This window comes from Hyaena hyaena, unplaced genomic scaffold, assembly GCF_003009895.1.
Source record: "Hyaena hyaena isolate Hyena2069 unplaced genomic scaffold, ASM300989v1 scaffold_308, whole genome shotgun sequence".
Taxonomy (NCBI): Eukaryota; Metazoa; Chordata; class Mammalia; order Carnivora; family Hyaenidae; genus Hyaena; species Hyaena hyaena.
Window position 1 is genome coordinate 887,418 of NW_024080942.1, and position 13,668 is coordinate 901,085.

Consider the following 13,668-nt stretch of genomic DNA (forward strand, 5'->3'; position numbering starts at 1 on the left):
TGAAACAGAATATGTACAAATGGCCCGTAGCTCTTCATCTACCGCAAACATTAAAAATTAAAATCCAATTACAACTCCCATTGTCAAACCTGGCTCCTGCCACTTCAAACAATCCGTGTGTGTGGAGTGGGGGGAGGTTATGTAACCTGAACTCCCAGCGTCAGGGAGGGAGGGCCCGGGCGAGACCGGGCCCCCGGCCCCACCAGGGGGGTCTGCGGGGGGTCAGAATTCCCCCTGGCACCCGTGCGGCCCCACAGACCTGGCTCAGGCACTGGCAGAGGGGAGGTCCCCGCCCGGTTACCTTTAGGAGGGGGCACGGCCAGCTCGCTGGACAGCCTCCCGTGCTCCTGACTGCCCCTGACAGCAGTCCTGTTCGTTCTGCGGGGGCTTAATGACAGACCCCACCCCAGCTCCGGGCTCACTTAGTAGCTCAGGTGGGCCGGGGTCCAAGATGTCACGGCCACCAGGCCACCCCCTGGGAAGCCCCAGGCACAGTGGGTGTGCGCACACGTGCTCACGCTGAGCCCCTCCGCCCCAACCCCGAGTAGTATCAGCTCTCTTGCCTCCGGGGGCTGAGCCACAGCTTTTGGCCAGGACAGGGCTGCTGACATGCTCGACCTCGGGGAAGGGGACTGTACGGGCCCCCCGGTCACAACAGCACGCACTCCACCTGCCACACACTGGCCTCCTTTCTCAAACCCCCGAACTCTCTCCATAGAGCCCCGCAGAGGATGTGGCACTGGGTTAAGTACAGACGTGGGGGCCGCTGGGGGCTCCCTGGCAGACCACGGCTGGGTCCTGGGGCAGACAGGCAGGTTCCCGCCCCCACTTCTGACCTGCCCCCCAGTCTGTGGCACCTGAACACCCCTCCGTGGCTGCAGCTCCCTGGTTGAGTCTCTGGGCTCCGAGGACCCTGGCAGGACTCGAATGGGCGCCTCATGACAGAGGCGCTTCCACACGGCGGCCCAGGTGCTGGGCGAGCTGAGGGCCACCTCTTGGAGATCAGGGCACAGGGAGGTCACAAACGAGGTTCAGTTCCAGGGGTGAGGGGTGGAGACGGCCATGGGAGAAGGGCCACCAGGGTGGGGAGGCAGTGGTCATTCTGTCTGACTCAGGGTCACTGGGGGGTGCTCCTGGCCCCTGGCACCTTCCCTCTGCCAGCCCCCCGAAACGACCACCTCCCCTAAGAAACGCCCAGTGCTCTGCCAGCAGGCCCCGAACTCCAGAGGAAGTACTGCATCCCCAGCACCAGTGCCAGCACCCTACACACAGCCTGGGTAGGGCCACCCCAGAGCCTAGCTGGGTCCCCTGGGAGGGCAGGTCCCCCGCACCCCCAGCCCCTGCTGGTCAGGTGCCAGAGCGTCACCTGCAGCCAAGCAGACTGCCCATTCCACCCGAGGCCGCATCCCACCCAGAACCTCACCACAGACCCACATGTCTGGGGGTGCTCCGGCCTCACCAGCCACATCCAGTGTGGGGAAGGGGCGCCCTATCCCGGCTCAGCAGGGCTGTCTGAGCACAGGGTCACAGCCCCAGTGAGGTATCCACCCTAAACCTGGGGAGGAAAGTTCTCAGGGAGGTAGATGCCCCTGCATCTGCGGCCTCCGGGAGAGCCCAGGACCCCTCACCTGCCCCTGCGATCCCACACCCACACCCCCGCCCGCGCCCTCCAAGATCGGAACCCTCCCTCCCGGGTCTGGACCTCCGAGGCCCCTCGCTCCACCGCGGGCGCGCCGAGGCAGCCGGGCGCCCCCTCTCCGCGCCGTCCCCGACCCGCCCCGAGCAGCGGCGCCCCCGCGCGTCCACCGAGCCCCGGGCGCAGCACCAGGAGCGGCGCGGCACCTACTGTGCTTCCGTGGGGCGGCTCCCGCGTCCATTGTCTCCGCGGCGGCGGCGGCGGCGGGGGGCGGGGGCGGCGGGGGCGCCGTCCGCAGCCGGCCTCGGGCTGGGGCTCGGGCTGGGGCCGGGGCTCGGGCGGCGTCGCCCCGCAGGCTGGGCGGCCCGCGGCGGGCTGCGCGCGCTGGCTCTGCGCCCCGTGGAGGCGCCGCGCGAGGAGAGCGCTGTCACTCGTGCAGCCCGCACCACACCCCCTGCCCGCCCCGCGCGGGGAGGGGGCCGGGGGCGCGGGCGAGGCAGCGGGCGCTGAGCGGGGCGCGGGGCGCAGAGCCGAGGGGCACGGGGTGCAGCGCGGGGCGCGGGGCGCAGATCCAGGCGCACAGTGGGGCCGGCAGGCTCTCCCCGCAGAGCTGCGGCCTCGTCGCTCCCCCTGCCTCCCCCTGCGCGCCTTTCTGCTTGGCCCCAGGCGGGGGGATTGGGAAGGGGGCGGACCGGCCGAGAGCCGCTTCCCCTGGCAGGGGCTGGGCGCTTGCGAAGCCCTGGCTGGGCGCAGCAGCGAGACCGGGTTTGTGCCAGGCGCCCCCCCTCCCCCAAGACGTAGGGTGGCAAGTGCAGAAACCTGCATAAGTATCTGGACGCGGTGGGCAGATCGTCGCGGGGCACAGGCGCCCCTTAGTTCACACCAGCGCCGGCGCCCTCGTGGGGGAGGGGCACTTAGCACTGTCTTGGAAATGTGACCCCCCCCATGCTAGAAAGAGGACCCAGGGCAAAGTGGGGGCTGGCCGACCTCAATGTATGTCCACTTCACACGGCTCCAGGTCGTGCAGGGCCCCAAAGCAGCAACACAGACAAACCCCAACTGCCCAGGACCTCCCTCATGGGACCTCCCCATCAGACCAGGTTTCTGGGGACTCCCCCACCTCCGCCCCCACCCCCACCCCTCCTGCAGCAGGTGGCAGTAGAGGAGGGGGAGGCAGGTCAAGAGCTCGTGTCCAGCTGGGCAACGGTGTGCAGAGAGGCCAAGTCCCAGAAGCTGGCCCTGTGCTGCCCACAGCAGGAGACAAGATGGAGGTTCCACCCAGCCTCCCCAGCCCCGCAGACCCCCAGTCAGCCCCTCCCTTCTCTGGGCTTCAGTGTCCCTGGTATTGGACCTTCAGACAGAGCAAGAGCGGGGGAGGGGCAGAGAGAGGGAGACACAGAATCCGAAGCAGCTCCAGACTCAGCTGTCCGCACAGAGCCCGATGCGGGGCTCGAACCCACAAACTGTGAGGTCATGTCCTGAGCCGAAGTCGGACGCCTAACTGACTGAGCCACCCGGGCGCCCCAGGGCCTGGTTTCTCGGGTTCCTACACCGCCTACCACCACCCCAGGCTAGGGGCCACTGCTCCTGTCTCATCCCCACCCCCACCCCTAAAGGCAAGAGCTGGCCCAGGGCCCTGGGCTGAGTGAGAGGGCAGACACACATCAGGTGGATGTGTTGCAGAGCTTCTAGAACATGCCTGGAGCCTGCAGGAGCCACACTCAGGCCAGGACGAGACTCCTGCTTAGGGCCCCGTGACCCCATGACCTGTGATCTGTGATCACACCGTGGTACCAACACTCCTTGGCCTCAGAGACATCGCCGCAGTGGCCTGGCCGGGCAGGGCCCGGGGCCTCCCCCTGCACTTCGCTCTTCCCCGGGCTCCCCTCGCCTCGGAGCCAACATTGAGACGCAGGTTGGAAACCACCAGGAAAGGAACCTCCATCTGGAGCCAGAGACGGCACGCGTTTCACGAAGGAGGGCGAGGGCCGTCTGGGCAGGTGGTGCTCAGGGCCTCTGGGCTGGCCAGCCCTGCGACAGAGAGAGGCCTCTGCACACGGCGGGCGGTGCGCACGCATCCACCGTGACCACAAGTTCCCCTGGAAGCGACTCCAGCAGCCGGAACGGCCTGCCTGCCCCCTTAGCCCGCCATCGCCCCCACTGAGCGCAGCCCTAGCCAGTCGTCCTTTCCCGTCTCCCAGACCCACTCTGGCCCCCAGCCTCCCCCAGGCTCACCCCACCCGTGCTGCCGGGACACAGGCCTGGCCAGACGCTCCTGGCTCCAGACCTTCAAGGACTCCACTTTCGGGTCTTGCAACATCAGACCCTTCAGCCTGGCACCCAGAGGGCCCAACTGCCTGGTTTCCAGGACCTAGAGCAAGGTGCCTCTTTCAGGAAGTCTTCCCTGCTTGCCCTGAGCCTCGATGCTGAGACTGCAGCATCCACGGTCTAAGCCAGAGAACCTCACACGCAGTGTCACGAGGGCCTTGCCCTTGTTTTGAGTCTAGCTGCCCAGGAAGATTGTGAGGTCCCCGCTGGCAGAGGGCACCAGGAGCCCACTGCTCTCCCACACACCGGCTGGGCCCAGCGTCAGCAGCCTCACGAGCGTGTCCGCTTGGCCTTGGCGGAGAGGAGTCCGGCCAGACTGCCCAGCTGCCCCGTGTACACTGACTGCCCCAGGAGCGGCGCTGCCCGGCTCCGGGAGTACCAGGTGCCGGGTGACAGCAAGGACACAGGCCCGGAGAGGCATGCGAGGAGGGGGCCGGCGGCTCGCAAGCGGGCCGGGGAGCAGGCGCACACCCGCCGAATCAATAAGCCTAATTAGGTAAATGTGCAATTCTCGGCCGGCTAAATTTAGAAAGTGTGTGTTTCATGTTTCAGCAGCATCTGGTCTTAAGACGTGGCGTTCTCAGTCTCAATCAGAACTCAGGACAGCACACAGGGATCAGACCTCCGCCGCCGGCTCCTGCTTCCCAGGGAACACGCCTGGAGCCTCCCGCGGGCTCAGGGAGGTGTGGGCAGCCTGGCCCCCAGCACAGGCCGGGGCTGCCCCACCTGCCCCAAGACCCCCCAGGCATTTTGCTGCTTAGGGGGTGCCCACCAGAGGAGGGGTGAGGACCCATCTCTGATGAGCCAGAGGTCTTGAAAGGTACTGCCAGCCCTCGGGGATCATTGCCTCCCAACACCACCTTTCCTGTGAGGGGACACAGAGGCACAGAGAGAAGGCACCTGCCCCAGGCTCCTGCCCCCACAGGGCCTCTCTCATTGGATGAGGGGTGGGCGTCTCCATCTAGCTCTGGTGGGCCAGGGAAGGGCCCGTAAGCTGGGTAAGCGCCCAGGGGCTGGGGGCTGCTCCCCAGGCCAGCTGAAGAGAAAGTGGCCCTGAGCCCTGCAGTCGGCAGGCCGCAGGGAGTTCCAGGTGAGCTTGGAAGGAGTGGGGTCTGGATGCTGTGAAGGGGGGCTGCCCCCAGGTGGGAGAGGACCCCGGTCTCTGGGGCCAGGGGCCATGCTCCGAGAACACGCCTGCCCCGCCGGGGGCCGTGATGCCTGGCTGCTGCCTGTCTCCTCTTTCCGGGCTGGCTGGAAAGAAAGACCCGGAAGACCCTTTCATCCCACGGGCTGGGACCGGGCTCGCTGTTCCCTCCAACTGCTTTGGGCATGGAGGCCTTTGCCAGCGCATGCCAGTGCCGGTCAGGTGCCAGCCGACGGGGCTGCCCCGCCCTCGGGCTCTGGGCGGGTCCTCCAGGGGCCAGTCAGGCCCACCCCCCACGCCTGCCTCAGCCTGTAGGGACAGGGCTGGGATGGTCCTCTGGCCCTGGGGGAAGGGGGGAAGGAGGGACCCTCACCTTTTCCCCTCTGAGCCCAGCAGGCAGTAAATTCAAGCCCTCACTGGGCAGAGCCGACCCCCCAGGTTGGACCTCCATCCTGGAATCAGGGGATGCAGAGCCACCTTGCCCTCAAGCCCCACAGTGAGGGAGCTGCTCCCACCACTGCCCTCCCCAGGCTCCCAGAGCACAAGCTGGGGCCCTCCCCAGTCCCCGCAGAGTGCCCCCCACCTTACGAACACCTGCCCAGTGTCCAGTCTGGCTCCCTGCGGCCTGCCAGGGTGGTCAAAGAGCCAGCCCCCAGCCCAAGGAGTCCCAGGCCCAGAGCATCAGGCTGTGGGCTCCCCAGGCCTCACTGAGGACGTGCCCAAGTCCAGGCACAGCCCCTCCCCCACCCAACACAGCCTGGCCACTGGCTTCCAGACAGCCTGTGGGCCACGCCCAGGGCAGGGACCCCTTCCCTTCCTCCTGATGCGGAGCCCCCCTTCCTGGCCCAGCTCTGGACCACTCACTTCCCTGCAGACGGGGCAGGAAGGTTTCAGTGCGTCTGCCAGCAAAGCCAGGTCTCTATCCCAGGGCCCAGCACAGCCCTGGCACATGCCAGGCTCGCGGCCTGTGGAGAGTTGGGGGCCAACAGCCCCACACTCATCAAAATGACCCACTCCCCGCAGCCAGCTTTGGGCTTTAGGGAACCTGCTTCCAGGGACGGCTACCATGGAGCCTCAGGCCTCCCCGGCGGGCCAGGCATGGGGTGGGCGTCCGAGGACACGACAACTCATGGCTGTGTTCACCCCACCTGGCCAGGACTAGTGACAAGAAGCGTCAGCACACAGGGCGCCAGGGAGAGGGGACACAACCAGCAAGGCTCTAGGAACCTGTTCTAGGAAACCCAGAAGCCTCCTGTGTGTCCCCTTACTGGGGAGGAAAGCCCCTTCCCACGCTCTCCCCAGACGAGATTCACTCTGGCCCGAGGAGAACTGCGGGTGGCGAGTGACTGGGCCCCGGAGAGAAGCAAATGTGCTCCAAGTGCTTGGGACTCAGGCACCCGTCACTCCGTCCCGACGACCCAGGCGACCCAGGCGCAGGGCACTATTCTGCTCCCAACTGGCTGCTCTCTGGTTACGAGACTGCCTGAGGGGACGTGTCCCCGGCCCAGGGAGTAAGGAGCCCAGAGCTGTCACTGTCCCCGGAGCTGAGCCGCTTCTCTCAGCCCCAGATGGGCCTGAAGGCGAGTGCGAGTCCCGCTTGCCAGGGAAATCCTCCCTCCTGCCCTCCAGGCAGGGCTGATTCCGGAAAGGCAGCGGGAGGAGAGGCCACGGTGTCCTGTCCTGCCCTCCGCACGCAGCCAGGCACCTCCTCCAGGCGCTCGCGCAGCCCCAGGCTGAAGGCGGGAGCTTCAAAGAGTTTGGCGCGCATGTCAGCATGTCAGATGCCACTGCTCGCAGTGGGAGAGACACGCGCCTCCAAGGAAACGGCCCGGGGCACAGACCCAGACGCGTGCGCAGGAGGCTTGCCTGCGACATTATTTATAACAGCGAGCGCTCATGGGTTTCCTAGACACTTGCAGCCGGACTGTGAGGCAGTCATTTAAAATCAGGCTCAGGGGCAGCTGGGGGCTCAGTAGGTCGAGCATCTGACTTTGGCTCAGGTCATGATCTCACGGTTCGTGGGCTCAGGCCCTGCGTCGGGATCTGTGCTGACAGCTCGGAGCCTGGAGCTGCTTCCGATTCTGTGTCTCCCCCTCTCTCTGCCCCTCCCCTGCTCACGCTCTGTCTCTCTCTGTCCCTCAAATATAAATAAGCATTTAAAAAATTATTTAAAAAAAATCAGGCTCCAGAGGAAAATGCAAGGGTTTGGAGGCGTCCACACCCCAGGGAAGGGCTCCTCAGACTCAGCGCAGTGCCCGGAGCTCAGGGACCGAAGCACGCAGAGCCTCCGAGGAAGGTGACAGCAGGGGTGACAGATCCCGCTTCTTCTCCATGTTTTTCTTTATTTTTTTTTTAAGGTTTTTTTTTTTTTAATTTATTTCTAGGAGAGAGAGAGAGAGACAGCGTGAGCAGGGGAGGGTCAGAGAGAGAGGGAGACACAGACTGAAACAGGCTCCAGGCTCTGAGCTGGCAGTCAGCACAGAGCCCGACGCGGGGCTCGAACCCACGAACCGCGAGATCATGACCTGAGCGAAAGTCGGACGCTTAACCAACTAAGCCACCCAGGCGCCCCATTCTTCTCCACGTTTTTCAATATTTTCCAAATCATCTCCTCTGACCAAGTTTTGCTTCTTGTTTTCATATTCAGAAAAACAAGAAATACAAGCAAGGTTGCCAGCACAGAGCTGGTGGAAGGTCCCGGGGTTGGGGGTGGGCGTGGATCTGAACACATTTTCAAGTGGGGAGGCCTCTGGGTCCGCACATCCTGCCCCTGTCTCGTGGAGGCACGCTTACTCCCCTGCACCCCCCACCCCACCCGCCACGGCCTCTCCAGCCCCAGCTCAGTGAGGACACAGGCGTGGACACACATTCGGGACAGGAGGGCACCAGGACGCCTCAGATCCGAGCCCCGCTGTGCCTGGGCAGCCCTGGCCATGCGCTGGGGGCGCCCTGGCTGCTGGCCCCGCCCACTCAGACAGGTGCCCGGCAGGACTGGCTGGCCCTCAAAGGCCTGGGGGACCCGGGCAGTCAGCAGCTCCCGCTCCAGGAGGCCCGCAGCTCCAGGTGTGCACACGCCCTCCAGCCCGAGGGGCCTGGCCACCTCTCATCCTTGGCCAGTCGGGTCCAACACTCGTACACCCGCAGGGGCCTGGCCCTCCTGCAGATCCTCCCCAGGAGGAGGAGCCCTATCTCTGGAAATCTTGCTGTGTGACCTTGAGTTAGTGACAGCATCTCTGAGCATCGCTGTGCTGCATCAGGTCCTCAGCACATGGCTGGCCCGGGCCAGGGCCCCAGGCCGGGTGGGGCCCCTGAAAGGAGGGACCAGTGGCTCCGGGTGGGGCCTTGAGCCGGGCAGCCCAAACCAGCGTCCCCACCCCCACTCCCCGGGAGCCCAGGGCTGCTGGCTGTAGCTCTGCCAGCAAAGCCCCGGCCGCTGCAGGTGGCCTGTCCTCAGACACGAGAGCACACAGAACAACGGGCAGACGCTCCGGAAGCCCCCACCTCAGCCCCACCTGTGCACCAGGCGGGGAAAGGAAGTTGCGCTTGGGACCCCTCCCCCTGAAAAGAGAAGGGAGCTGCCGCCACAGCCCCTCCTCGCCTGGCTGTACATACTGTGCAGCCAGGCAGCTCAGCAACGCGGGGAGGTATCCATGACAGCCCCCCACGTCGGCAAGTGTCCCCGGGATGTCCCTTAGCATCAGGCCTGCCCCGACCACCCCGGCTGCTTTAGAGAAGCCCCTTGCGGTTCTCCTCTGCGCGCATGCCACCTGGGAACATGGGTGAACCTGATGCCCCCCAGGGCCCTTGCACCTCCCAAAGGACAGACCCCAGGCTCCAAAACCTGCAGAGAGTGCCAGTCTGTGCCCAGGTGGCCACTCCCACTCAGCCCCGGAGGAGCCCAGGCTCCCTCACAGGACACACCCTTTGTGTCCGTCCAGCCTGAATCTGCCGGCCTGGCTCTATCCCTTCCTGACCCCGGAGGCATTGAGAGGCTGACTCCTTGAAGAGCCTGGTGCATTTGCTGTCAGGACCAGGGAGGAGCCCAAACCGGGGAGCTCAGGTCTCCACCTCCCCCCGGGTCTCTGGGCGCGGCAGGCACGGTGCCTGGCACCCCCAGCCCTCATCATCCTCATCTTCAGAACATCAGAGAGCAGCTCGATAGCTCTCCCCCAACCTTTACCTGTGGAAGGGGATTAAGTAGCTCTAAATAAAACTCGTTACCACGGATACGCGACAAGTGGGGTAAGCAATCTGCCGTGGGGGCTGCCACGTTTCTTGACACTGTCCCACTGTCTCCAGTCCTGGGCTTGGGCTCTATACGGTCCACCCCACGCACCCCCCAGCCCCAGCGGGGAGTGAGGTCTTCTCCCGTCCAGAGGGGGCTGAACTGGAACTTGGGGGCCTGCACCCCATCGTGGGCACAGTGGTTGTGAGCCCGAGTGAGGGTGGTTAAGAGCAACCCAGGCACACCCCTCCTGGGCGTGCTCCACCCCGCCCCCCACCTCTCCGGGCCCCATTCTGGGACAGAGCTGGCATCAGCCAGGGCAGGTGCTACGGCTCATGGGAACCTGGCCTCCTTCAGTCCAGAGCCGGCAGGAGACTCCTGAGCGTCGGGGAGACAACCTGCAGCTGCTGACCGGCCCGCAGCCTCCAGGACACACCAACCTGCTTCACGGGCTTGGAGACCATCTGCCCTCTTGGCTGGAAAGCCTCCTTTGCTCAGTGAGGCTGCCTCGGAGAGCCTTCCGGAAGGACCCTCACCCTGGCGCTCGGCCCAGAACCAAGCACAGGGTTGTCCCGCACACCAGCCCCGGCAGGTCGGGCACAGGTCGGGCACGGAGGGGACAGGGAGCGCGAGGAGGAGCCGGAGAGCACGAGGTGGGCGCCCCCGCCCCCCCCAGCCCTGCCGGCTCGGCAGCCTGCACTCCTGCCGCCACTCTCTCCAGCGCCCATTCCAGACTGAGCTGAGCAGCAGGGCCCCGGAGCCCGGGCAGGGGCGGTGGGCCTCGGGGCAGACATGGCCCCTCGGCGGAGGAGGCCCGTCCAGGCGTGTCTGCGGAATGTGGGAGAACAGGCCGGGCCCGGCTCTTCAGGGCGCAGCGGTGCACAGAGCACACGCACACAGCCCACTCCACGTGCGCAGGCCCCCACGGGCGTGCGTGCCAGTTCGTGCCCACGCTCGCTCCCACCACCCGTCCCGAGGGGCAGCCCCAGGGCAAGCAGCCGGCGGCCCCTGGGAGAGCGGGGCCTGGTCCGCGCGCACGCGCACTCACCGACACGCAGGCCCGGGCAGCCGGCCTCAGGAAGCGCGCGCCCGCCTCTCCACGCGCACGCGCGCCCCACCTCGCTGAGACGCAGCCCCCCCCCCCCCCCCCCCCCCCCCGCCCCGCACCGGGGCAGGGGAGCGGAGTCGGGCCGGCCGCACAGGGTGGGCGCCAGCAGCCTCCGGCGCCCCCTTGCCCCCTTGCCCTGGAGCCGCAGCCCGGGGTGGAGCAGCCGTGGAGCAGCCGAGCCCAGGCCCGGGGCTGGAGGGGGACACTCGCCAGCGACCTCAGCGCAGCCCCCCCACCCCGTCCTGGGTACTCAGGACACCGCGGCCAGCGGTTCTGGGCCGGAAGGGGGGAAGCCCCCGCTTCCCCGAGTGCTTGGGCCCGGCAGCCGAGCACACCCAAGTGGTGTGTAATTCCACGTGGGCGGCTGCGGAGCACGGAGCAAATTACACAGCGGGAAGACTGGAGCCAGTCCCGGGGGCGAGCCTGTGGGGGCCCCCAGGCTTCCTGCGGGCGAGGGGCACGCACACCTCGCCGGCCTCACCTGGACGCCTCTGCACCTGTGTAAACGCAAACGCCGGAAGCCGAAACGCCGCAAACGAGTATCCGGTGGTGGTCGCAGGGCCAGTTCACGTTGCGGGACCTTATCTGGCCACGCACCCAACACGCGAGCACTTTACAGTGTGTGCACTTTACAGTGTGTGCACCATCCCTCCCGAAGCCGAGACAGAAGAGACAATGCCCCAAAGCAGCAGCACCCCGTTCCAGAGACCACAAATGTCACTGCCAACAGGCCACCGGCAGACACAGAGACGCCTGGCCCAGAGGCCAGTGCCTCCCTGGGGTGCACAGCGCAGCTGTGCTGAGGACCCGAGAATTGGCCCAGGTTCCCAGGGGTCTGACAGGTGGGCGGAGCTGGTGGCAAGCCGGCAGCCTCAAAGTGGGTCTTCCTAAAAAGGAAGCCAGTCCGAAGCAAGGCCGCCCTGGCCCTTGAGGGGAGGGACTAGGGGAGCGACCTTGCTCTGGTCCCTGTCTCCCACCCTGAGCGCCAGCCCTGGGGCCAGCTTGTGTCTTGTCTTTGCCTAAAGCCACTGAGAGCCGTCCCTTAGACACCCCAGAGGTGCGACAGTCCCCGTTCAACTAGGGGAAGCCAGGGACCTCGGGTGGGGCCCCCTCAGCCCCCATCTTGGAAAGAGACCAGCAAAGACATGTCAACTTCATGCACTGAGGACGGGTGCCTGCCGGCGACTCGGCATCACGCGGGGTGGGGGTGGGGGGCGCCCATGGCAGCCCTCTTGTTCTGAGGGAGCAGGCACAGTTCCCTCTCCCGGGTGGGGACTGGGACTCAGAACCACTTCACTGTCTGGCCGGAGGCCTCACTCACCCACAGGCAGAATATTGATGCTCAGGAAGGACTGTCCACTGTCCAGATTGGGCCCCGGGTCCTCCAGCGGGGGAGCCATCACAGACCAGTGCAGGGCTCTGGGCGGTGAGGGCAGCGGGCAGGAGGCGTGGCTGGCCCGGGTCACCGGCTGGGGCCAGCCCCCTTTGGGGGACAGAGAGACACTGCTCTGAGGTCCCTCTGCCCCTGGGGCCCCTGGCGTCCTACTCCGGAGTGGGGGCTGGGCCTGTGGCTCATCACACACCTAGAGAGAGCAGGGCGGCAGGCGGGTGGGTGAGGCCTGGCCAGGCATCCAGGCCGACACCAGGGTGGCATTGCAGAGCACTGCTGCATGCCAGCCCCGCTCACTACCTCTCAGAGTTGAACGGCCACCCCGGTGAGGAGTGGGTGAGGCCAGGGTGCTGGTGGCTGGAGCAATGGCTCCATCACCAAAGTGTGACTGTTGCTCTGTGCTGGGACTTTTCCTGAACTCGATGAAGTTCAAAGGCAAACCAGGCATCATTTTGCAGCCATCAGCCAGCCCTTTCTGCCATGAGGGTGCTGGGGGGGCTCACCAGCCCTGGGCCCCAGACGGGTGGGCCCCGGACCACAGACAGGAGTGGCCTGAGGAGGCTGCCCTAGGCCCTTTCCACAGCCCTTGGCTCCCAGGCACTGTCACCCCCAGGCGGGGGCTCAGGCCCTTTGGGCCACGTGTGGGTCTATGCAGCAGATGGAGCCACTTTGGCATCGGAGGCCCTGAGTGGACCCCAGGCTCCGCCTGCCTCCTGGTGCCCCCTCCCCAAGTCTCAGTCCTGCTGGCTTGTGCGCAGGCTCCTCTCCTGCTCGGAACCCCCACTCCATCCGTCCACTTCCCCCTCATACCCCGGACCAGCTCCTTCCAGAGACTTCTTCCTCCCTGGGGGCTAGAGAGAGGCTGCAGAGGCCGAGGTGGGAGGCCACTGGGCCCAGGACAGAGCTTCTGGGCCTGGCCCCCAGGTGGAGATCAGGGTACTGGCCCCTCCAGACACCCAGAGCCGTGCCCTGCCTGAGTAGGAAGAAGGACTGAGCGGCAGCCCCGGGCTCCCGCAGCACCCCCTCCCCCAGGGTCCCTGTGGGTCAGGCTTAGCGGGTGGCCCTCTTGAAGCCCAGGCCTCCAAGGTTTCCCCCAACCCCCCACACCCCCCCAGAGGTCTGTCCCTCCCCCACCCTGGCATACTTCAGTCCCCAGGCCCCCGCCTGGCCCACCCCCTCCAACGCCAGCGGCTGACCAAGAACTAGCTGGCCAGGAGCTCCCCGGGCTCCTACACCTCCAAGAGCACAGGGCGCGGGCACCAGGCAGCCCAGGGGCCAGGGCGCCAGGACTCGCGGGCCCCCTCCAGCCCCAGCCTGGCTGCGCCTGCCGCAGCCTCTCACAGGCCCTCCGTCCGCTCCCGGTCACCCCTCCGGACGACCCGGCTCCAGGCTCACCTGAAGGTGTGGGGTCTCCAGGCCCAGGCTCACCGAGGCAGCCGGGTTGTGCCGCCCACGAGGCCAGTGCGAGCTCCCGCCACCGTCCCAGCCACCGTCCCAGCCGGCTGCTGCCGGGTTCCCGAGCAGGCACCGCGGCTTCCTGCCACAGTGGGAGCCCAGGATCCGTGCCTGAACACGTCTGCAGGCGCGGGCTGGGCATGGGGTTTGGCGGGGCTGGCGCAGTAGAACCTAATTAGGCAACAGCCCCACACCGCAAGCCAGGGCAAGGCCGTTAAGGACCATGAGGTCAGCTGTTGGCACAGGCCCGGCTGCATCTTGCCCTGTGAGTTGAGCCCCTCACCACCCACCCCTGCCCCCCAGACCACGCCAGGGCCCCTCAGTCCCAGACACACCGGCCCCTACAGTCAAGGGGGCCTGCAGCGGGGTCAGCAGCCTTGGG

General features: G+C 66.4%; 1 protein-coding gene across 4 annotated transcripts in view; it reads right to left on the reverse strand.

The window, feature by feature from the left end:
* PLCH2 (phospholipase C eta 2) overlaps positions 1–13,321 on the reverse strand; it is a 67,210-nt gene extending 53,889 nt beyond the window's left edge. For 2 of the 4 annotated variants that reach the window (XM_039248447.1, XM_039248446.1), the window contains exon 1: positions 11,763–11,948. In XM_039248447.1, coding sequence (XP_039104378.1) covers positions 11,763–11,841 — 79 coding nt within the window. In that variant the 5' untranslated portion in view covers positions 11,842–11,948. Of the gene's footprint in view, positions 1–9,773; positions 9,838–11,762; positions 12,025–13,259 lie in introns of those variants that run through there. The other 2 variants (XM_039248445.1, XM_039248444.1) reach the window with 2 other exon arrangements.
* Positions 13,322–13,668: the final 347 nt, after the last annotated feature.